The sequence below is a fragment of the Pimephales promelas genome, chromosome 18 (genome assembly GCF_988280905.1).
Source record: "Pimephales promelas chromosome 18, fPimPro1.hap1.1, whole genome shotgun sequence".
Classification (NCBI taxonomy): Eukaryota; Metazoa; Chordata; class Actinopteri; order Cypriniformes; family Leuciscidae; genus Pimephales; species Pimephales promelas.
In genome coordinates this window covers 8,191,403-8,216,676 of record NC_142786.1, presented here as the reverse complement: position 1 = coordinate 8,216,676, position 25,274 = coordinate 8,191,403, and the positions used below count along the sequence as shown (strand labels likewise).

General features: G+C 35.9%; 2 protein-coding genes across 2 annotated transcripts; both read left to right on the top strand.

Moving 5' to 3' along the window:
• Positions 1 to 354: 354 nt before the first annotated feature.
• pip5k1aa (phosphatidylinositol-4-phosphate 5-kinase, type I, alpha, a) lies at positions 355 to 17,139 on the top strand. The gene is made up of 16 exons (XM_039678806.2): positions 355 to 660; positions 922 to 1,042; positions 2,820 to 2,854; positions 3,607 to 3,696; positions 5,230 to 5,360; positions 5,471 to 5,588; positions 6,100 to 6,252; positions 7,270 to 7,569; positions 9,682 to 9,878; positions 10,481 to 10,564; positions 10,641 to 10,689; positions 10,793 to 10,877; positions 10,965 to 11,129; positions 11,422 to 11,548; positions 11,686 to 11,779; positions 15,542 to 17,139. The coding sequence occupies exons 2-16, from the start codon at positions 1,000 to 1,002 to the stop codon at positions 15,542 to 15,544; spliced, it is 1,674 nt and encodes a 557-aa protein (XP_039534740.1). The 5' UTR covers positions 355 to 660; positions 922 to 999; the 3' UTR covers positions 15,545 to 17,139.
• Positions 17,140 to 17,978: 839 nt separating this feature from the next.
• psmd4a (proteasome 26S subunit ubiquitin receptor, non-ATPase 4a) lies at positions 17,979 to 25,246 on the top strand. Its single transcript, XM_039678327.2, has 10 exons — positions 17,979 to 18,101; positions 19,382 to 19,522; positions 19,602 to 19,716; positions 21,021 to 21,107; positions 21,230 to 21,298; positions 21,399 to 21,614; positions 22,501 to 22,609; positions 24,367 to 24,498; positions 24,593 to 24,645; positions 24,775 to 25,246. The coding sequence occupies exons 1-10, from the start codon at positions 18,076 to 18,078 to the stop codon at positions 24,943 to 24,945; spliced, it is 1,119 nt and encodes a 372-aa protein (XP_039534261.2). The 5' UTR covers positions 17,979 to 18,075; the 3' UTR covers positions 24,946 to 25,246.
• Positions 25,247 to 25,274: the final 28 nt, after the last annotated feature.

Below are 25,274 nucleotides of genomic sequence, written 5' to 3'. Positions count from 1 at the left end.
TACATGCCCCTCGTGACAGCTTTAATTTAATTACATTTTTGTTTCAAACCTGTATGGATTTCTTTCTTCTTATGAACACAAAGGAAGACATTTTGGTAGCCTACATTAGCTATATGGAAGTCAACGAGGTCCAACTGTTTGGTAAAACAACATTCTTTAATATGTTCGAAACAACTGGGGGGTGCGGAAATGATGACAGAATTTTATTTTTTCAGTGAACTATTTTTTTTTAGTTTAGAAATGACCAAATTTCCGACTCCACTCCTCGGGCTCGGGGAAAAAGGAAAATGTTTTGAATGTAGTGGCTCGACTGGCAATTATCAGTCGAGCGCCCCCTGCAGAAAACTGATTTGTCCAAGAACGTGCCCACAGACAGGATGAGCAGGACCGGGGCAGGACCACGAGCAGGACCACGCTGCGCAACAACGTCACTTCCGCAAATTGGGAGGAGGCTCGAGAGGAGCGAAGACGCTTCCGTGCTATTAAGCGGGTTATTTACTTCGGAATTCGGGTGGACCCAGTAAAGTAATAACAACAACAACAATTTCGTGTACTTCAGAGATTCGCACGAGACATCGAGCCGTTCTGCCAACATAAACAGAAGTTTAACTATTACGTTGTTTTTGATTCTTGAGTAAAAAACGAAGAGATTAAGTTGAGGTAAGCACTCTTACCTGTTGTTGTTGTTGGTCTCTAGCCATTAAGCCATTAGTATACAAGTAAGCAAACACAAACAAACACATTTATATAGCGAGTGTTTTAAGTGATAAAGTGAAAGTATGACAGGTTACCACCACACTCCTTCAGTAACGTTACCTATCACGGGGAAATACTGCCACAATAAGTTAAGAAACTTTTTGTAACCTTACATCAGTTAGTTTCCTTCAGGTTTGGGTTGACTAACAGACTTTATTTGGACAGTGTGATCTTTCAGGGCTGTGAGTGTTGCATAAACCACAAGTGAAAACAAGCAGGACCATATGAAACTTCCGCCAGAAAATGGCTACGCCGGCTGTAGTTTCCACGGATGGAGCGAGCTCCAGTAAGAAAGCATTTTATTTCCTCTGGCTGTTCATGAACATGTTTATGACACATTAGTGTAACGTAGATTAAGCTGTTTTACTGTGCTTTAGCTTCAAAGAATGATCTCACGTGTAGTAAATTAGTCGTGTGTTTTCCTATAATAAGTAATGTGTAGTTGGGTGCTTTTGAGCACACGTGGAACAATCACCACTGTATAATATTACACTGAACTCTACATAACACAGACACACACATATATTGGAAAAACATTAAAATATTTAATGCTTTTGAAAGCAGTCTCTTATTCTCATCAAGCCTAATTTATTTGATCAAAATACAGAAGAAAACCTGTAATATTGTGACATTTTATTTCAATGGTTTTCTAGTTTAATACACTTTAAAAGCTGGATTTACAAAAGCCATTACTGATGTAGTCTTCAGTGTCACATGATCCTTCAGGAATCATTTTAACATGCTGATTTGATACTCTGTTATTATCATGTTGGAAACATTTGTGCTGCTTAATATATTTTTGGAAACTGTGATACTTTTTCAGGATTCTTTGATGAACAAAAAGTTAAAAGAACATCATTTATTCAAAAAAGAAGACTGGATCTTAAATGGCTGATGAAAATTAAGCTTTGCATCACAGGAATAAATGATGTTTTAAACTTTTTTTATTGTAATAATATTTCACAATATTATTGTATTTTCCGTGTTTTTGATCAAATAAATGTGGGCTTGATTGATGAGCATAAGATACTTCTTTCAAAAACATTTAAAATAAATAGCAAGTAATAGTTTTTTATTTTTTATTATTTTCTAAAAATAATATGGAATAGTCAAATTTGCCATTTTTGGGTTATCAGCATTACATCAAATGAATGAGCTAATTCACCCTAGAAATTGTAGTTTATTTGCTGGCAGGATGTTGTTCATTATTCTATTTTTTTATTCCCCTTCAATTCCCCTTCACATAATTGTTTTTATAATTTGCAGCTATTCAATATCTCTTATAATAGCGTTTATTGGCACATATAAATGTGTACTATGGTGCTGAGCTCGGATAAGTGATGACTGCTTTCTAACAAAATTAGATATGAAAATGGACTGTTAAAGTGGTAACATTAGTGGTAGTAGAATTCAAAATGTTTGTTTTGTTTCTTTAATCACTGTTGTCACTCTTCAGATGTCTTTATTTTGGATGTTATTCCAGCCGAAAGGTACATGCATATGTGTGTAAAAGCAAAGCACATGTGTGGCTGTGTTTGCATATGATTTCTAATTTGAATATTAGTGTTGTAGACGGTCTGCAGTAGGCCCATGGCTGCTTGGGTTGTGCTTGTCTTTATTTTAATCGTAGTGCCACCTCAGACAGACTCAGCTGGTGTGATTGGGTTACAGTGTTTTCTTGGAGGAACAAAGGAATTGAAACCCAGGTGTCTGTGTGCATGCTGCATGTTTACACTCACAGTTGTGGTTAACGACACATCTCAAGTCTGAACCGCTATTTAGCATTCGTATTTGCATTTTGTTTTGCATTTTATTTGTAGTTTAGCTTTTCACACAAAAGCGAATTCTAATCACTTCAGTGTCTGGTTAGGATACCAGTGCACAGGGAAAATGTGAAGTCTAAGGAGAAAGTCTCATGCTTCACATATTTGAACTTGAAGTATGAGCTCTGCCTTTTCCTTGGCAAGAATCTTATAGTTTATTATAATTCAACTAGCTGTAATGCCTAATGGCTTTTTTTCACTAGTCATTTTCACAGAGAAGTTTTTATTTTCCTACTATAGGTGTTCCTGGAAATCGAAAGATGGCTTCTTCAGAGGTAATTATATGCTTTTTTTTTGTTGTTGTTGCTTTAATAATTTCATATTCGCATTCCACTATTTTGTGGTTGTTATTATAAACTTCAGGATTTATTTATAGCTCTATACTAGGGTTGTCCTGTCACTGTTCCAAAATTCCAGGAGTCGGTACCAATTCCAGAAAAATGTCATGGTTTTCTCTTATTTGTACCAATTTTGAGACCATTGTAAAACTAATTTACTGTTTTAGTGAACTATTTGAAAATATAAATGAATTATTGTCTTCTAATGTTTATAACTAATCATAGTTTATAAAAAGATCAAGTGAGAAATGTGTAATACAATGGACAAAGAAACACAGAACATGTAGTGCATATATTTTGACACACAGTATCAGATTTTTCTTTCCTGTCTGTTGCAATGGTTATAAAATTGTTAGTATTGCAGTTACAGATTCAATCTGGCGTTACAGTTGTAAATCCAGAAACTTAGTTTACATTGCAGTGTACTGAGCAGCATGAAAAACAAAGCTTTTCTTCAACTTGTTTATGGGTTTGATGCAAGCTAAGGGCGCTAACTTTGTAATCACTAAAGCTGCCAATCACTTTACAGAAAAATCTCCCTGTAAAATCACGAGAAGTGCAACATTCTAATTGATTCAAAGTGATGTAAATAAATTATTAATGCTTTAAATATAAATGGTGTTAAGTTTTTGGTTCAAAGTTTTTGTCTTGTTGTCTGATGTGTTTATTGAGCAGTCATTATCTTTCAGGGTCTGAGCATGTCCAGCTCATCCCAGACGAACAAAAAGACCTTGGGCCACCGAGGAATTGACCCTACTGGGGAGACGACGTATAAAAAGGTTTGAGCTGTGTGTTTTTGATATCGTGTAAATATTTCAAAATAGATGTTTGTTGGAGATGAGACCAGATCAAAAGTCAGATCAGCAGTCCAACTTCCAATCTCAGTTTAATGACACGCATTCCTACATCTGTCATATCTACATAGATCATAATTGTGTTATCTGTTGTTTGTGTGGCCCAATGACAGCCAAGTAAATGGTATGAACATGCACATACAGATAAAACTAGCGGGCCTTGTGTTATTGCTCCTCCCTTTCAGTTTTATTAAATCGCATGCAAAGACCCATGCATTAGTGCTGTGTTTCTGTGTCGTCACAGATTAACCGTCTTGTATTTTTATGTACTAAGGCCCATTTACACCAAAACTCACTGTGTAGGACTCATCACTTGCATTGGGAGCTTCTTCTACATTCCTGCTGGAACCTGCAGCATATCTGCCAACCTCGAGTCATGGGGGAACGGGGGATACACCCTAATTTGAAAGTGATTAGTACCAGCAGTACCAGTTTTGGCCACAATCTTGTTTACAGCTCCTTTAAACTGATGGCAACATAGTTCTAAAAATCATTCTTAATTAAAAGAATAGTAGAGTCCACACCACAACTATAACGGCACAGAGAAACAATATCACGGGAAACACTTTCAGAACCATTTTTTTTTTCCAGCTGATGAACGATGATAACCTTTTAGTTATCATTCTTTGTGTGATTGTGAACGGGCCTTAAAGGGTTAGTTCACCCAAAAATGAAAATTCTGTCAGTATTTACTCACCCTCATGTTGTTCCAAGTTCCAACCCTGTAAGACCTTCGTTCATCTTCAGAACACAAATTGATATTTTTGATGAAATCTGAGAGATGGATCACAGTCCTGCATACTAGTCCATAGGCTTCTTGAGGGATTGAAACTTGCTGGCCTCGAAAAGTTATTAAAGACATCGTTAAAATAGTCCAAGTGACTACAGTGGCTCAATCTTAACTTTATCAAATGACGAGAACACTTTTTGTGCACAAAAACTAACAAAAACAACGATTTTATTTCAACTATTCATTTACTTCTCTCTCTGCCTCAAGTCAGGTTACTAGTTTAATAATGTAAGCTTCTGTTATTGTATGTCACACGCATCACACACATAACCAGCGTCGGCCAGTGAATAGTTGAATATTCCAGAGAAGGAAGTGAATAGTTGAAATAAAGTCGTTATTTTTGTTTGATTTTGCACACAAAAAGTATTCTCGTCGCTTGATAAACTTAAGATTGAGCCACTGAAGTCACTTGGACTATTTTAACAATGTATTTATTAACTCTTCGGGGACGGCAAGTTTCAATTCCTCAAGAAGCCTATGGACTAGTGATCCAGCTCTCAGATTTCATCAAAAATATCTTATTTATGTTCAGAAGATGAACTTACAGGGTTGGAACAACATGAGGGTGAGTAAATACTGACAGAATTTTCATTTTTGGGTAAACTATCCCTTTAACACATTAACATGTTCTTATTCAGCTCTTCATGTGCCTTCTGTTAAATCTTTAGACCACTTCATCTGCCTTGAAAGGTGCCATTCAGCTGGGCATCACACACAGCGTAGGAAGCTTGAGCCAGAAGCCAGAAAGAGATGTGCTCATGCAGGACTTCGAAGTGGTAGAAAGCATCTTCTTTCCCAGGTGCGTTTGTATACGGGTCTGCATAAGAGTAGCCATGAGACGAAGGAACGTTTTGCTTTAGTAGTCGCGCATTGTGTACTTAAATGTGCTTTTATTTGTCTTCCTCTCAGTCAAGGCAGTAGCTCAACTCCAGGTCATCACCATGGTGACTTCAAGTTTAAAACTTACGCTCCCATTGCATTCCGCTACTTCAGAGAGATGTTTGGGATCCGACCTGACGACTACCTGGTAATCTTGTTTGTTCATTTCATTGTTCCCATAGTTTCCTGGAAATATATGGGAATTTTAAAATGGTCTGTTTTAGGCCTGTAATAGTCGTGGTTTTTTTGTGTGTGTGTTTTTTTACGGGAATCTTTTTGAATGACTACATAAACTCAACAGTAAAGAGTTAAACTTGCTTGCAAGACATTGTTGGTGGTTCTTTTTCAATTAATTTGTTAAAGAGGTTCATAAAATGGTCTGAATGGTTCATTATCACATCATTCTGAATCAAAACAATAAATAAATCGTTTTAACTGGAAAAGCCATAAAAAAATGAATGTAAGATGAACGTCATCAATTAATTTCCATCTAAAAAGGTTGATCTGGTTTTGTCTTGTTCACTCCAAGTTATTTTTTAATGGGATTACATTATTATTGTTGCTTTTGCTGTTCTTGCTTGATTACGATTTAATAAACAAAAGCTCATCTCACTGTCACTCCAGTCACATGTTCTCTGCTGTGTGTGTGTTTTCTGCAGTACTCTCTTTGTAATGAACCTCTTATCGAGTTGTCTAACCCTGGAGCAAGCGGGTCTCTCTTCTACGTTTCTAGCGATGATGAGTTCATCATTAAGACGGTCCAACACAAAGAGGCAGAATTCTTGCAAACACTCCTTCCAGGTTACTTCATGGTAAGTGTATTTATTTTAGTGCTGTCAATCGATTTAAAAAAAAAAACTAAAACTAATTCTAACACATTTTTCTGGAATTGATTGCGATTAATCACACATAACATTAAAGTTTTAAGTATATTTTTATAATTTCAGATTTCTTCTCCCAATTAATGTAGAAATTAGATTGTTGTCTATTTTTAAAATATTTGTTTAATTGCATCTTTTTATGAAAGAAGGCATCACCGTTACCAATACTGCTACTGATGTCTCTATGAAATAGATTTTTTTCCCCTCAGTTTTAGCCATTAATTATAGCCATTCAGCATTACAGTATAACTGAAAGCTATACGTTCTAACGTTTATTTGGCTTTAAAAAACGAAGGTCTAACAGTTTTCACTGCAGATATTATAAATAAAATCTAAATTAATACTTAAAGCGACAAAAGTTATTCAGTCAAGAGCAGTGAGTGATTTTCTTTTGTTTCCTTTGATCATCCTTAATTATGATTACTTTGATTATCCTTATTGCAGGGTTTCTTTTTATTTATTTATTAATATATAACCTTCCTTGTATGAAAGTACCATATGAACACTTAATGCAGGTTTTAAATTTGTTTGCAAGACATAAGGGCACAAATTTAGTAGAAAACGTGATGATTTCCTTGACCTTGTTGAAAAAAAGTTTCTTTTTTTAACATTGCGTCATTTTACGCCACGAGAGGGATTTGTTGGCCGGGCTCTGCGTTTGCTCAGTGCAGAGTAGGTTGGTATTCAGTAGGAGCCGTGATTCAGTGTATTTTTCAGCTTTCTGTGCGAATGATGGTGGTCATATAATGTTACACTAGCCAAAGGATGACTTAAAAAAATGCTAAATTAAGTGCGTTAAATATTGTTAACTGAAAAAAAAATTATGTGTGTTAACGTGTTAATTCTAACAGCACTCGTCTATTTACTAAAACATTTTAAAATCTAAATTCATTCTTTTGTTGTTTGAACATTATAAGCATAGTACTTTCCTTCATATTTGTTTTCTAGAACCTGAACCAGAACATGCGTACGCTGCTTCCCAAGTTCTACGGTCTCTACTGCGTTCAGGCAGAGGGGAAGAACATCCGAATCGTAGTGATGAACAACCTACTGCCATGCGCTGTACCCATGCACCTTAAATTTGACCTGAAGGGCTCCACGCACAAGCGACGTGCTTCGCCGAAAGAAAAATCCAAGGGTGTGCCCACGTTCAAAGACCTAGACTTTATGCAGGACATGCCTGAGGGCATAATGCTGGAGAGTGACCACTACAACGCCCTCTGTAGGACCATTCAGAGAGACTGTCGGGTAAGGAGACAGAAGTTATATTTACATTTATGCATTTGGCATACACTTTTATTCAGAGCCACTTACAGTGCATTCAGGATATTCATTCCTTTCAGTACATGCATTCTCTATTAATCAAACCATGGTCTACTGGTTGAGTTACAGGAGTGATCTTCGACATAAATGACAAGTAAAGAAGATAGAATGTAAACAAGATTTTTTTTATGTGCAGCTTGTCAGTGAAGCATGGCTCTGTGATCAGTAGTAAATGCTGCTCCATCTTAAAGCATTGCTAGTTTGTGTGTCGCTTATAATGTGCATTTGAAAAAGCAACATGTATCAAACATATTTCCAAAGATGGGAAGCATTTATGAACCTCTTGTCCAACTAAAGACAACATTTAGTAACATCAGATGAGTGCTTGAAAACATCCTTCTGTTAGATGATGTGGCTTCTTGCACAGAATAAGGCACACAACATATTATTTTATAGTATTCTCAGAATCGAACCAGAATTGTTTTTAAAGGTTTATACAGGGGCGAGACCAAAAAAAGTTTGAGAACCACTGATCTACAGTAATATTTTAATATATATTGCATCCACAGAAGTCTGGGCTAAGCCCCAAATATCCACCAACCCTCTAACAGCCCCTGGTTAAATCCATTCTTAAAAAAAAAAACATCCAAAAAAAGGACTAAAGCCATTTTTATAATCTCTTTGACCATCTCTTTTAAACACACTGTTTTACCACATTCAAGACTTTCATAACACCAACTGCTATAATTGGCTAACATATTTGCATATTAAAATAATAAGTTCAACATCCCCACCATTACACATGTGGAATTGTTTTGAAAACTTCCAATGCTGAAAAATATCTCGTTACATATAAACATTTACCAACATTGAGAAACATTTGTGTTTGTTAAATTATATGGTTTTAAGTCTTGGTTGTGGCAAATAAAAGTTTAAGTACTTGGAGTTACCGCAGTTATAATTGACAAAGGATGACTTTTACGGTGTTTTGTGTGAAAGGAATTATGCCTGAATGTGCAATGGTTTGTCACCCTGTCTAATAGGCTAGTCATAGTTCATCAGTGTTGTGTTTTAAATGAAATGCAGCATGTGTAATGTCTTACTGATGAAAAAAAACAGATCTCGTTAGCTAAAGCTTTTCATGAAATTCATGAAGAAGAGCAGCGTTCTCTACACTGTAAAAAAAAAATATTGTTGGTTTAACTTAAAATTAAGTAACCTGGTTGCCTTAAAATTTTAAGTTGATTGAGTTAATACAATGAAGGAGATTTATTTAATCACCAGAAACTCTAAATAATAAGTTATCTAAACTAAATAAAATATTTAATTTGATTTGACAAAAGAAAAAATGTTGTGATAACAAATCTTGAAAATATTTTTTTACAGTAATCTGTTAAACGCATTAACCCCATAAATGCTGAAGAAAAGTAAAGAGCAGCAAATCGAAAACTATTTGTTACATAAAACTACTTTGTTACATAAAAAGTTCATCCACGCTTGCTTAATGTTAAGCCCTACTCGGCCAGGATTAATTTTACATGTAATATTAATGGTGTAAAAAAAGTGAGAGGGGTTACTCAATTTACGCACCACCGTCACCTGCTTGTCCTCATGTGCGTATTACGTTGCTTCCTAATATCACGTCCGCAAATGCATAATCTATATACGGTATATACTGTATATATAACAGTTAGGTCTGGTCAAATGATTTATTAATTCAATTCTGATTGGATTCTTTTGGTAATAAGCACTTTCCTAAAGCTAAAAGAAGCTGTGGTATGTGGAAAACACTTGAGTGTTGCCTTCTCCCACCGCCTAGAACGCAACTGAATGATTTTTGAATGAAGTGCCTCCATTTTTTCAAAAACGTGGAAAACTACTTTTAAACGCAATTACCTGAAGTAATTTTTTTTCAGACCTTTTTACAGGAGGTAAAAATAGCTGTAATCTTCACATTTTCCGTAATGAATTACTGAAATGGCACATCTCTCTTTGCATCTGTCTGGTATTACCTACTACATGACGTGTGAATCAGATACATTTTCAATCTGCTAAATGTGCCTGTCACACTTCCTCTATATATCCTTTTATCTGTAGGTACTACAGAGCTTTAAGATCATGGACTACAGTCTGCTAGTGGGTATCCACAACTTGGACAGGGCAGGTGAAGAGGTGTCTACTGCAGTGCCTGATACCCAGAAAAAGGCACCAGGCCAGAAGCCCCTTTACTGCACAGCCATTGAGTCTATTCAAGGGGAGACCAAGGGGAAGTCATCACCACAGCCCTACGAAAGGTGAGTGATCAGCCTTTGACTGGCACCTTGAAATGGCAAAGCACCAAAAAATACCACAAGACTGTCTGTGTTTGGCTATAGAACCTTTTTTGTAATCATTTACACTGTTTAAAAGTTTAAGGTAGGTAAGATTTTTGAAATGGGTCTCTGATGCTAGGCTGCATTTATTTGACCATATATACAGTCAAAACTTTATTACAATTTGAAAATAGCTGTTTTCTATTTTAAAATATAATTTATTGATGTGATGGCAAAACTGAATTTTCACTATACATTACTCTAGTCTTCAGTGTCACATCTATTATGCTGATTTGGTGCTCAAGGAACATTTCTTATCAATGTTGAAAACTGTTGTGCTGCATAATATCTGTGGAAACTGTGATTTGATTAATCGAAAGTTCAAAAGAAGAGCATTTATTTTGAATAGATTTTTTCACCACGTATAAATATTAAAACCAAAGAAAAATGAGAAAAAATATAGGTAAAGTCACTAAATGTGACATCCCTATTTCAGAGATGCTATTGTATGATTATTTTTACTGAGAAATGATTACTTTGCCTGGACAACTGTTAACAGGCAATATTTGTTTTTTTCTTTGCAGCATGGGAGGAATTCCAGCATTCAATTCAAAAGGAGAAAGATTGCTGGTTTTCATCGGCATCATTGATATCCTCCAATCTTATAGGTAGACTGTATTTCCATCTTTATGCTTTCTTCATAATAAATCCATAAATCATTTGCTAATAACATTCTGTATTTAGGCTTGTAAAGAAGTTGGAACACTCTTGGAAAGCTCTGCTGCATGATGGGGTATGTCACACACCCCATATCAAACACTGAATAAAAAGTACACTTAACAAATAAAATAAAAAATATTTATGTTTTGTCTACTATTGGATGATGTCCTTTGCAGGACACGGTATCTGTGCACCGGCCGAGTTTCTACGCAGATCGTTTCCAGAAGTTTATGTGCAGCACAGTCTTCAAAAAACCTACATGTAAGTTTGATAGTTACATTGAAACATCTGCAACTGCTGCATTAAAGTGCTGACACCTTAACAATTATCTTTTCTTTCTCACGCTAGTAAAAACATCTCCCTCAAAGAAAAGTCGAGGAGCAACCATGTCTGTTGGAAAGAAGTCAAACATCGCAGTACAGTCACAACAATCCCTTCCTGTAGCAGCAGAACAAACACAGCCACAGCAAACTACAGTCCAGGTGTCCAGCCCAGACAATCAAGGAGACAGTGGTATGAGAACACAATAAGAGATAAATAGAAATGGGAAGGTTAAGCAGGGTGTCAGAGCAAGATAAGTGTCAAGGCTTTAAATTCTTGTGATAACCAAAATAATTCTGTCTTGATACTAAATGGCTTAAATGTAAATAATTTGCTATATTTCGAAACCTTTAAGAATATTAAGAAACCTTTTAACTGTTAAACCCAAAATGTTTACTTCCGGTTAACAGTTAAATGGTCAATATGAGCATCCCTATTATTAACTAAGGAGCGCTCACTCTTTTGGCACTTCTTCTCGTTTCAGGTGCACGTCCTGACCTGCTCCCACAACAGGTTACTGAAGATGAGATCACGAGTAGCTCAGCTGATACAACCCTGTCAGCAACCTCTCCTGTAAGCTCCCGGCCCTCCACAAACACTCCAGTTTTGAGGTATGTGAAGGTTAGACTTGATGATTTGGTTGAATTTGATGAAAGATGAGTTTTACAACTACTACTATTCATTCGATCACATCCACCCACTCTTTTCATTAATAATAAACATGTCTATTGATGCATTTCATTTCCAGTCGTAGCAGTATAGCTGCTCAGTCATCAGGGGAAAGTTTGGATATCGAAGTCATTTCACTCAGCGAGATCGTTCCACAGACAAGCACGTCAGAAGTAAGAGACATTTTGTTCTGGGCTGCAATCTGTTTCAGTGTAGTAGACTAAACAAAAGAGAAAATTCTATGAGTAAAGTGTTTTTATGTCTTATTACAACTGTGGTTCTCAGCTAGTGGGTCACAAATTTAATTCAATTCAAGTTTATTGTTCAGTTTTTTTCGAAGAAGTTTTAGAGAAAACTCTTGTTTCATTGGTTCAATATTTATAAATATTCTGTTATCATTCAAAGATGTATCAAAGTAATGACAGTATTATATATAATATTTTATGTGCTTAGATTAATTTAAGCAGAACCAGTGAAAATGTTAGGCAGCAATTATAACTTGTGCTTGTAATGATGATAATTTAAGAATACATTTTGATAATGATTACAATATAAGAATAATATTTGATGGTTTTGTATGTTGATGTTTGCAATTGTCTGTCAACTGAAATGGCAAACGCGGGATCCAAACTGGAGCTGCTGCTATCTATAACACTTGTGCTGTGGTTTATGCATTTACAATTTGTCAGTCATTTTTTCAGCCTGTCCCCTTAACGCCCACTGTCGCAAATATGCAACAAACCGTTTGACTCAGTCAACCAGCCGAGATAACGTCTGCATTCCCCCAATGCCGGTTTGTGCATATTCACTACGGACCTAGGACCTTCGACAAGCACTTGTTTCAAAGTGACGGACTTATTTCCTGTTTACGCACGAGGATTACTCCGGTCAGGAACATTTGCAACATACCAAATTGACCATTATGCCCGCTCTTGCAGATTTGCAACATACCAAATTGACCCCAAATTGACCATTAATGCCCGCTGTTACAGATTTGCAACATACCAAATTGTCCATTATGCCCGCTGTTGCAGATTTTCAACATACCAAATTGTCCATTATGCCCGCTGTTGCAGATTTGCAACATACCAAATTGACCCCAAATTGATCATTAACGCCCGCTGTTACAGATTTGCAACATACCAAATTGACCATTATGCCCGCTGTTGTAGATTTGCAACATACCAAAATTTCGATTTATTTGTTGTCCAAAAGTGAAATTGATAATCTCAACATTATTTACCATCTACTTAAAGGCAAAAACACACATAAAACATTTTTTTATATACAGCTATATAAATTCAGACGTTAAAGGAACACTCCGACTTTTTGGGACTTTAGCCTATTCACCTTACCCCCCAGAGTTAGGTAAGTCCATACATACCTTTTTCATCTCCGTGCATGCTATAAGTCTGTTTGACGCACCCACCGCTAGCCTAGCTTAGCACAAAGACTGGATATGAATGGTTGCAGCTTTCATACTAATCCAAATGAGTGGCAAAATAACGCAAACGTTTTCCTATTTACATGTTGTGATTTGTATAGTCACAGAACGTACAAATAACAAAGTCAAATGAGACACGGACATCTTTTAACCGTATAAAACCTGGGAACTATTCTCTGAAGGCGAAGCACTGCTACTTTGACGGAGTAATAACCGCATCACTGGAGACACGCCGTGGTGAGGAGCGGAGAGTTCGCTCAGTGTTTGGGTGACAGAGTCAGCAATTTATAAATAGTAAAAGCGTAGTTTACAGTCATGAGTTTTCGCTCTATTGTAAATAGCTGCGACTGTAAACAGGGGAGGTAATCATGTTTCACAGAATTCCAACTAAAAACGCTGACTGGATGAAGAAATGGCTAACTTACTCTGGATATTTATCCAAACACACCTAAGATTATCAAAGGACATTATGTTTGCTCGGTACATTTCAATGGACGACTATTTTGAAAAAATGGAATTTGCCACACGGACCATAATGTGCTGAAGGATACGGCCATCCCATCGATAGCACAGACAGGACAAGTGGATCACCTGCGGCTGAGGTAAGTGTTCCGTTATGTTTTTAGATGACCTACTGTAACAGTGCCTTTACCCAGAGCTAATGTAACGTTAGTGACACAATTATATGATTAGGGTATGAATATGTTTTTATCTTGATGCGGTGCGGACGCGCTTGGAAAAAAACGAGCGCGTTCACCGCGTTGAACTTGCACCCTGCGCGTGGCGCGCCTAGTAGCCTAAATTTGAAATAACCATGGAAATAACGAACTTGAGCGTGCAAAAGGGTACGATAGGCTGTGAGTTCATTGTGCAAAAACAATTTGTGCTATTACTTTCCCCGTATTCTATCCTATATTAATGGAATTATACTGTATATTATTTACTGTTGAATACATTTGGTTCAGCTAATAAATTGCATTTAAAATATATTGATTCCTGTAATAATAATTATTTATTCATGTGATATTTATAAATCTGGGTGCGTTTTTGGTTGGAAATCAATGAAACATGGTACCTGGTCTCCCCTGTTTATTGTCACAGCTCATACAATAAAGCAAACACCCATGATAAACTATGCTTTTCTATCTAACGTTAGTAATTGCTGACTCTGATACCCAAACACTGAGCGAACTCTGCTCCTCGTCACGGTGCGTCTCAGGTGATGGTTATCACTCTGCCCAAGTAGCAGTGCTTCGCCTTCAGAATTATTTATACGGTTAAAAGATGTCTGTGTCTCACATGGCCTTGATATTTGCACACTCTGTGACTATACAAATCACAACATGTAAATAGGAAAACGTTTGCGTTATTTTGCCACTCATTTGGATTAGTATGAAAGCTGCAACCATTCACATCCAGTCTTTGTGCTAAGCTAGGCTAGCGGTGGGTGCGTCAAACAGACTTATAGCACGCACGGAGATGAAAAAGGTATGCATGGACTTATCTAACTCTGGGGGGTAAGGTGAATAGGCTAAAGTCCCAAAAAGTCGGAGTGTTCCTTTAAGGGATTGTACATCCAAAAATGAAACTTCTGTCAAAATTGACTCACTCTCAAGTTGTTCCAAACCTGTATGATTTTTTTTTTTCTTCTGCTGAACACAAAAGATATTTTGAGGAATTTGGGTAACCAGACAAGCCCAAGCATCCATTGACTCACATAGTAGGGGGGAAAATGCTATGGAAGCCATCAAATGTTTGGTTACAGACATTCTTCAAAATATAATCGTTTGTGTTCAACAGAAAAAAGACATTCATATAGGTTTGAAACAACTTGAGGGTGAGTAAATTATGACCGAATCCTTAACTATCCCTTTCATAAGTTTGCATAATGTTCCAGCTATACATGGTTTGAATATTTGATTTCACAACTCTTTTTTTTTTGTCTTAGCAGTAGCACTATAACCAATTTGTTACAATGTTGTGTTACCATTTCACATCCCATTTTGCAAGATGTAAACAACACTGGTCCAGAAACTCTTCCTGTATCAGTTTGTAACTGTTTTCTTTATTTCACATGTAAAGAAAACATCTTAAAGATGTTTGTTTAACTTTTTGATTCAGTTTTATATGTTCTGTTGGTCGTATTGTATCCCAGCTTTTATGTAGTGTTAAAAAACTGAAACAGGAAGTGCTTCTGGACCACTGTTGTGTACATCTTGCAAAATGGTCTATAATGTCTGATGTGAAATCATTTGGGAACGTCTGCCATGGGAACCATGCCAACAAACAAAGATTTTGGGAACCATGCCAACAAACAAATAAGATTGTGAAAGTATCCTCAGTGCATGCACTTTTGCACATTACAATGTGGTCTTTGTGTCGTTTTAGCGGGATATGTGAACGGCCTCCTACAAAGCATGCTGCATTACTTGTCTAGTCATTTTACCCTGTTGTAAAAGAGTCTTATTTATTCTTTCTTTTGCCGTTGCAGTGAAAGACTATCGATGAACAGGACGAAATAAAGCCCTCAAAGACAAAGATTTACTCTCTTTTAAGGATATCGGAACAGGATGATGGAGTTGCTGTAAACATCCAAGCAAGTGAAAACTGGAGAATCTGGATTACAAAAGAGAGAAGTGCACATGTTCTTAAAACTGTAAAACATTAGGATAAAGATATCCCCCCCCCTTTTCTTTACATATATATATATATATATATATATATATATATATATATATATGCATTTGTATATATGTATACATATATATATATATATGCATATGTATATGTGTATATATATATATATTGGATGTCAGTACATCCAATTTTGCTGCTAAGAAATGGAACCAAAAGAAAGATGCCACTGTATACCTCAACAGTGTGTGATATCACTGTTCTCAAACAGTTTCATTTTTACAAGAACTCCTTGGACCTGATAATGTTCTAAGCAGAAGAACAGTGATGAGAACTTTGCATCATGGGACTGGCTCTTGGATAACAAACTGGTATTTTGAGAACCTCTGTGAGTGTTTTGTAGTGGACTTCATTTGACCATGCGTCTATTTTTTTCTCTTAGTTTGCCAAGGAGAGCTATCTGCTGGAGTAGTTATTCACTTTGCTAAGGGTAGAAAGGAAATATGGCTGGTTGTGAGTTTTAAAGACATTTTAGGAATATGTCATGATTATCTACTCCCCAAAAAACAAAAACATGTTTGATGAGTCAATCCAGATCAGGTTGCCTGAACAATCATGTAACAAGACCATTTTTTTTAAAAAAAACTTTGAATCTGTAAAATGGGTTCGATTTTTGATTTTAGAAATTGGTTCAAATGCAGTACTGTGGTGTTTTTGAATATTTAAATGTGCCTTAATCACAAGAGTTATTTTGCCTTGTAATTAACAGGAAGCCTTTCACTGTGCATGATGCCTGCAAGTGGATTGTGCCGGATTGCATGGGTCACCTCTACAAAAACACAGTATAACTCTCTCAAATATGTATCAGTCATGTATGACTGAACTATTAACATAATTCATTTAAAAAAAAAAAAATTCGAGTTAGTTTGGAGATTGATTTACTTAAACTTTACATTGTTTGCAAAAAAAGGAAAAGAAAAAAAAGAAAGCCAAAGCAAACAAGGCAACAGATCACTTTTGTAACATTGGTAGAAATATTAAAAAATGTATAAAAGACCTAATTCAGTATTTCGGCTCGCAGGACTAATATTTTTGTGTGCGTGTGTGTGTGTGTGTTTGCTTTTTTTTTTTTTTTAGCAGTGATTTTAAAATGTCAGTTTTTTAGGGCACAGTAAGACAGACCTGGCAGAACAGCTACTGTAAAACAATATATAGCATCTGTGCTGTTATGCTTTAATGAAATTTAAGTTAGATCGACTGTGTACAAACTTAGCTTAATGTTTTGTTGAGAGAAATGAATTCCAACTAAACTAAATCCTGAACAAACTTTTTTTTTTTTCATCATTTTTGAATGTGCATGCTAATCAGTCAGCCTAAAAGCAGAGACATTAATGATGAAGATGCAAATATTATGAAATGTGGATTTGTAGGCGAGTAAGGGAACATTGCTGGAACTTTTTCTGTGACAATTTTTATGAACAAAAAACATTCCTGTACAAAGTCATATTTATTTGTATGTTTGCTTGTAATTTATTTCTTTATCTCAAGTTCCAAAGTGTCTATTGCAGGTTTTTATGTGACATGGTATGCAAGCTCTGACACCTGGTGGCTGTGTAAATTTGTTTGGGCTGGTGAATGCGTTTTTTTTACTGTACACTCACGATCTGGGATTCTTGTGCAATTGCCGTTTGCTCTGAAAATGCTTATTGCCTTTAACTGAGAATTGTCTTAAGTAGTAGCTTTAAAAATAATTTTAAATATCTCTCTCTTAAAATGACATTCATGTTTTACAGCTCTCTGTCAGAGGATATTGAGACTTTTGGAGTGGAAAATATTGTAACATTTCATGCTGTATGCAAATTAATTAAATAAACAACACTGAAAAAAATGTCAATAGATCAACTTCCTGTGTTATGCTTTACTATCAGATGATCTCTTCAAGCCTGTTAACAGCATTGTATGTGTTTTAGGGTTTACATCTGAACTTAAATCTCACGTTGTTCCAAAAACAAGAGATGTTAGGCAAAACGACTGTCTCAGTCGACGTTAACATTCATTGTTTTTGAAAAATTACAATGAAAGTGAAGTGACTGAGGCTGTTATTGACTATTCCTTGAAATTCACTGTTGTGTTTCGCTGGGGGATAAAGTTTAGCACAACTAGGTGAGGACATTTTAATTTTTGGTGTGAACGATCCTGTTCTCAGACAGAAACGTGACCTCCGGCCACATGTGGGCGCTAAAACATTTCTACGCCGCGAGCGCGAGAGGAGAAGCAGCGATGGAGCTGTCGACCAATCAGCTTTGCGGTTACAAATATCGTCATTATCCTACATCTGTAAACCAATCAGCGAGGCCGTCACTTTGGGAAACAGACTAGAGGATTTCCAAGATGGGGCTCGAAAGTACTATGGTCTGGTAAGAAATGAACAAACGCATTGTTTTAGACATAAATGCGCCTTTTTATAGTAAATACGTAGGTTTTTCGTTCTGTCACACGTTTGAGCTCATAGTTGGGAACAAATAAGATAATTAAATAGTCGCTTTCTGGTTAGAATGGCATTCTCCTGAGTCATTATTCAGCAGGTAACGTTAGATCTATCATAAAGAAACGGATCACTAACACACAAAACACATTAATGACCCATAAACAATGACCACTTGTTTGTGAACTGGGTCTGATAGCAAATTATTCAGACTTCTAGATCTGTCATGAAGTGATACTGAATGTGTTGTTGGTCCAACGCCCTCTAATGCTATCTAGAGAGGCAGCTTGATTGTTTTTGATAGCTACACAGTCATTTAGCTAAAGCAGTTGTCTACTGCTAGGATCTAGTTCGCTCACTCTGGCTGTTAGGCAAATGAAAATAGGATCACTATGTGCTAGTGTTTGATTCTTCATTCCTTGCAAATGTCAGACAGTTAAGTCACCTTTATTTATATGAGTTAGCGCTTTATAAATTATAATATACTAAAGGCCGTTCAGCGTTGAGTCAGTTAAAGTCAATAACAGTGTAAAGTTAATCAATGATGAAATGAGTTCAGTTCAGCTATAACAGCTCTAAAACATCTATACATAAGATAGTAGTGTCATCATCCAGCTCAATTCAAGTCATGTTCTCATCTGATAGTGTCATATAGTCAAATCAATAATATTCACAAATATTTTAAACCACTTCTAAGCAAGCCAGAGGCGACAGAAGCAAGGAATCCAAACTCCATCGGGTGACAAATAGGAATAGGAATAACCTTTTGAAAAAAAAAAATGTCACCACGAAATCAAATTTGACAATTCTTATTTTTTATGAAATATTGCCATTTATAATTAATAATTGATTTGTAAACATGCTTATCTTTATTCAATTCACGTTCCCTTCTTGTAATCTTTAATCCCATCCCTCTTGAATTGATATCTCCTCTTTGACATTTACATGAGATCATAGCATTAGAAAACCACAACTATCCAATCAGTTCCTGATGGACAAAATCAAGTCCCGCCCTACATTTTTACTCATTCAAGAAGCTGTTTAATTCTTATATACGGCACAATAGGGAAGAAAACACTTTCATAACTTGCATTTAATACTGACTTTAAGGATACAGACCGCATGTCACCCAGTTTACACTATTACACTTCCATAAAATCAATGATTGTTTTAAATAGGAAACATGCTGATTGCCTTAATTTGTCTTTACAGTGTGGACAACAGTGAATACATGAGGAATGGAGACTTTCTGCCCACCAGGTTACAGGCACAGCAGGATGCGGTCAACATTGTCTGTCACTCAAAGACCCGTAGCAACCCAGAGAACAATGTGGGCCTAATCACAATGGCCAAGTAAGTTTGTCTGTGTTGTTTTTTATTTCATGCAGTGGTGATGTTTGCATGTAATAACACATGGTTTGGTTTTATGCAGTAATTGTGAGGTCCTCACCACTCTAACACCAGACTCTGGCCGCATACTCTCAAAACTCCATGCGGTTCAGCCAGTGGGAAAAATCTGCTTCTGCACCGGCATACGAGTGGCACATGTAAGTACATTCATTGATGCTTAAAGGGGTAGTTGACCCAAAAAAATAACATTTACTAGCCAATATTTTTTTTCCAAACCTGTATGACTGACTATCTATCTATCTATCTATCTATCTATCTATCTATCTATCTATCTATCTATCTATCTATCTATCTATCTATCTATCTATCTATCTATCTATCTATCTATCTATCTATCTATCTATCTATCTGTATATATATATGTATATTAGGGCTGTCAGTTAAATGCGCTATTAACGGTGCTAACGCAAACCCATTTTAACGGCGTCAATTTTTTTATCGCGCGTCTTTTTGGCCTAGCAAACTTTGTAGTTTTTTTTCACATGCTTTTGCAACTGGACGCGGCGTGATGAAACCCATTAATTTCAATGGCTTGCGCCGCACAAGAACATTTTGTTGCTGTGTCGACCAAAGCGCAAGCGGATCTAGCTAGACCGGAAACAGAACAACAGGCATGCTGCACACATGTTTGGGCTTGCGAGATGGCCAAATAGTTGGTTCACGTTACGGTTTGAGTGGATGACGAACACGAGATGCCAAAATGGATGCCAATAAGATTCTGAATGAAAATTTTACTTTTAAACGTTGCTAAATTCCATTGACTTGACCGAAGTGATCTGTGTGTTTTGTCGTTGTGAACTGAGCTATGATCATCGCAGCACGTCCTTCCTGAAACGCCACTCAATGATGGCCAAGCACACACACACACACACACACACACACACACACACACACACACACACACACACACACAGCTGATGCGACTTCTTCGCCCCTCATCAATATCAGGACCTCGTCAGTATTTCTTTCACCCTTTTATTGATGGACAGTGTTACATTGTGTGAGAGATTATTTGCTCCAAGTGAGAATGTTAGTGTGAAATTGAACACTGTATATGCCAATTTTGTTTTCAATCAAAAAACAATTGCACAAATCAAGCCGAAGCACTTTTCCATGTTGATAAGAGCATTAAATTGAGAAAAAAATAATGGGACAAAAATAAATCAAGAGACATTTAGAATAGATTAATATGTGCAATTAATCGCAAGTTAACTATGACATTAATCCGATTAATCGTGATTAAATATTTTAATCGTTTGACAGCACTAATATATATATTTCTTATATATGTTGAATGCTTGGGGAAAAAAAACTTCCTGTAAATTCCTCAGAAATGTACAAGACAGAAACTTGTACAGGTTTTGGTAATTTTTCTTTGAAAAATGAAAGTAGTATTTGAATCCTCTAGCTAACATTTACTTTTGTGTATGTCTACATGTAGTTGGCACTAAAGCATAGACAAGGCAAGAACCACAAGATGAGGATTGTCGCTTTTGTGGGCAGCCCAGTGGAGGATAACGAAAAAGATGTATGTTTTTAATAATTTATTATTCATAAATGACAAATGCTTTTCATCTTCCATGTTGATCAAACTGTCTTTATTTTAGGTAGTAAAAGTTATAAACATTACTTTATTCAAATCTTTTCCAGCTGGTGAAGTTGGCAAAACGGCTGAAAAAAGAAAAAGTCAATGTAGATGTGATAAATTTCGGAGAAGAGGTGACTGCTCAAAACTTTCTTACCTGTTAATCACTTAAAAATCTTTCAGATTTTTCTGACCTATTTTTTTCGCTTTGTCCCTTTTCATAAACCTGTTCAGGAGGTGAATACAGAGAAACTGACTGTGTTTGTGAACACTCTGAATGGAAAGGAGGGCACAGGTTCTCATCTGGTCACGGTTCCCCCTGGGCCCAGCCTGGCTGATGCCCTGCTCTCTTCTCCTATCCTTGCTGGTGAGGGTGGTACCATGATGGGCCTGGGTGCAAGTGATTTTGAGTTTGGAGTGGACCCCAGTGCAGACCCAGAGCTGGCCCTGGTAATATACAAATTCATCTCTCAGATAATTAGACTGAAGAATCCATAAACGTAAAAGTGAAATTTCAAATTTTTTTAAAGGTAACACTACTTTTACATCTGTTTAAAATGGAGAGACATTTATAAGTAAAGCGTTTATTCTGAAATTTTGGCTGACGTAATAGTTTTGAAGGGCCGAAATCAATGACGGAAACAGTCATTAGCGCCTTTCCAATGGCTAATTTCTTGCTAGTGTTGATATTTCTTATGAAACGGTTTCAATTTTCACATTTAGTTGATTTTATCACAACATTTTTTATTAAAGAAAGTTGTAGAATGACTTACTGGAAAGATTTCAATAAAACAGCTTGTAAACATGATATCCCAAAACATTACATTTACCTCAGGAAAGCCATTCAATCTCTATATCTCATGTATTACATATTCATTATATTTTTACTTAACCTGTCAGTGATGTTTTCATTATTTAATGTATGTTTGAATAAATCTTGAAAACAACTTGTTTATTACAGCCATTGTTTAAATGTTTATATTTCACCAACAAACTTGAGTAGAAACTAATTATGTGATTCTATTTCTGGATTATTACATAAACTTTAAGTTTGTTGTTCAGGTAAAGTCTAATTAAAAAGTCTAAGATTAATAAAGTTATACAAAAATATATTTTTTAGATAAGAACATTTTAGGTTTTCAGCCAAGTTCGTCCTGAATTTTCTGTCTCGGTCCAGCATTACTGAATGATCAATTCCCCAATTTTGATTCAAATTACTAAAGCAATTAGCAACAATTTTAGAATGTTGTTTAGGGCAATCTCACTTGAGATCTATTCTGATGACATTTAATTAATAAGGGAGATGTTTATTCATGTTGCTTTTATTGATATACAGGCACTGCGTGTATCTATGGAGGAACAAAGGCAGAGGCAGGAAGAGGAGGCTCGTAGGGCGGCCGTCCAATCAGCAGCTGAAGCTGGCGTTCCCACCGCATCCGCTGACGGTAAACACGTGTGGATGTTTGAAATACAGTAGGATGGTGGTGGGCACAGTGGTTCTGAGCAAATAATCGGAAGGGTAACGCTTTACATTAATTTTCATTAATAAATCATTAACAAACATTATTTAATGCTTAACAGATCATTGGTTAATATATATTCACATAGCTAGAAATTTGAGATAATGTAGTTATCTTAATGGCAAAGTGCTCCAAATGACCTGAATTCACTCAGTGTTGAAACTACTCATCATTTGTTAGTGTTTATATATATATATATATATATTTACTATGAATCATTTAGTACCTTTATGTACATTGGACTTTTAGCTGCTGTGACAATGTTTAGCTAAATCCTTGCTAAAGACATATAATAGCACCACATACTTGTAATTTGGGTGCAAAATATATTTTATTGCCTTATAACAGGATATTCCTCGAATCATACATCAACAGGAGAAAAGTCAAATTTTCAAGAAAATATTTGTTCATTTATCAAAACAATGTAATATAAACATTTTGAACTGTGTCCCCTTATTGTAATCAAATTGACCCCTGAACACTGTCGACACCTTAACCAACCCTTAAACCCACCCGTACCCCCAAACCTGTCCCTAACATTACCCAAATCACACCTCAGTAGCAGCCAGTTTTTTGCAATAGAAAGCAAAAAGTATTTTTTTTTCTCTACATAAGTACATAGGATTTTTAAGAAACCTAATATAAAGATATTTTTATATTAATTATGTTTAATTTTCTGTTAGCTACCTAATGACTTTTTGCATTTGTAAATTTAAAAATAAAGTCCATAAAATAATAAAGAATTGATGTTTAATGACATTTGTTGATTTTCAAGAATTGTATGATCATATGAATTGAAAGTTTAATGACATTTGTAAGCATTTTAATTTACATTAAATAATGATCTGTTAATCAATCAACATGTAATATTTAATTGGGTTTTTTAGTAAACATTAAGAAGCACATTCTCATATTTCTAGCTGTGTATATATGAAGAGTTCAGATGCAAAAGCCTCTAAGTGCCATTTGAAATTTTCTTCTAGAATGATCATTTTTATCAAGCTTGCATATTTAAGTTCAGTAATTTCACTTAAATGACAATTAATAGGTAATCTTCATTGCCATTTAAGTGAAATTACTGAACTTAAATATACAAGCTTGATAAAAATGATCATTCTAGAAGAAAAATTCAAATGGCACTTAGAGGCTTTTGCATCTGAACTCTTCATATACAGTAATAACTAATGATCGGTTAAGCATTATATAATGTTTGTTAATGATTTATTAAAGTTATATATAAAGTGTTACCACATATGGTACAAAAAAACAAACATTTTATATCTTATATTTTTTTTAATTTACATTTATGCATTTAGCAGACTCTGTTACCCAAAGCGATTTTCATTGCATTCAAAGTTACACATTTACTTTCTTATCAGTTCTTGCTTTCCCTGGGAATCGAACCCATGAACTTGGCATTGCAAGCGCCAACGCTTTTCTGCTCGAGCTACAGAAAAGCCTTTTAATTTTATAAGCCTTATGATTTAGATTTAATTGTATATATTGTACTAGACAAAATCAAATACGTTTTTTTCTTCTCTTCTGCCTTTCATATCATTAACAGTCCTGAATAATCTTGTTTTTGAAATTCTGAATCAGTTTTTGACTCATTTGTGGGGCCTATTCCTTTTACCTTAAAGTCAAATCCCGTAGCAGACAGTGCTGTTTGTTCTCTCCCTAAGAATCAGAGGAAGCACTTCTGAAGATGTCTGTCTCTCAGCCCGAGAGTGCTGTGGCAGCACTGCCAGACTTCAGCAGCATGACAGAGGAGCAGCAAATAGCCTATGCCATGCAGATGTCCCTGGCTGGTGGAGGTTTGTGTCGCCCTCTTGTACCTTGTTAATCTTAGAACATACTTTGTGTGCTTGACATAGGATGTAATATTGCTCATCATCCCTCTTATGTTAGAATTTGGAGAATCAATGGATACAGGAGCTCCAATGGACACTGTGGAATCTAAGGTAATTAAAAATATTGTCCTCTGGGCTCATCACAATTTTAATATGTTAAAAAATACTTCATTTTTAATTTTATCATTTCAAATTGAGCAGTAACCCCTGGTCACTTGCACTTTTTAACTGATTCTACAGGAAGAGGATGATTATGATGTAATGCAGGACCCAGAATTCCTCCAAAGTGTCCTGGAGAATCTACCTGGTGTTGACCCCAACAATGAGGCCATCCGCAATGCCATGGGCTCCCTGGCCTCTCAGAGTGGTAACAAACAAGAGGGGAAAAAAGATGATGAGAAGAAGAAATAAATTCAAGTGTTCTGTGATTGCTGTACAAGCCATTTGACAAGTGAAATGTGGAAATGAGTTAAATTCAAGCGGCCAGCAGAAGTCTTTATAAAAGCAGTTTTAGATGCATAATGAGTTGCAATCTGACATTCATAACCAAATTACTGCAATGTTGTGTGGTACCTCAAAAATTCACACATGGCTTGCTTTTTTCCCTTTTTGCTGTGCACAATTTGGTTAAAAATTTGATAATCCCATGCAAGATATTTAATCTGAGTGGATTTCTTTTTTCTATTGCCAATAAAATAACATCTGACCAGAAGCCTTACAGGTCCTTATTTCGCTAAGAA

Coding starts and splice junctions, on each gene's coding strand:
- pip5k1aa (XM_039678806.2), top strand. CDS start 1,000: ATGGCTACGCCGGCTGTAGTTTCCACGGATGGAGCGAGCTCCA. Junction 9,879..10,480: donor TCACCACAGCCCTACGAAAG/GTGAGTGATCAG, acceptor TTTTCTTTGCAG/CATGGGAGGAATTCCAGCAT. Junction 10,878..10,964: donor AGTCTTCAAAAAACCTACAT/GTAAGTTTGATA, acceptor TTCTCACGCTAG/TAAAAACATCTCCCTCAAAG.
- psmd4a (XM_039678327.2), top strand. CDS start 18,076: ATGGGGCTCGAAAGTACTATGGTCTG. Junction 19,717..21,020: donor CCGGCATACGAGTGGCACAT/GTAAGTACATTC, acceptor GTCTACATGTAG/TTGGCACTAAAGCATAGACA. Junction 21,299..21,398: donor TGATAAATTTCGGAGAAGAG/GTGACTGCTCAA, acceptor AAACCTGTTCAG/GAGGTGAATACAGAGAAACT.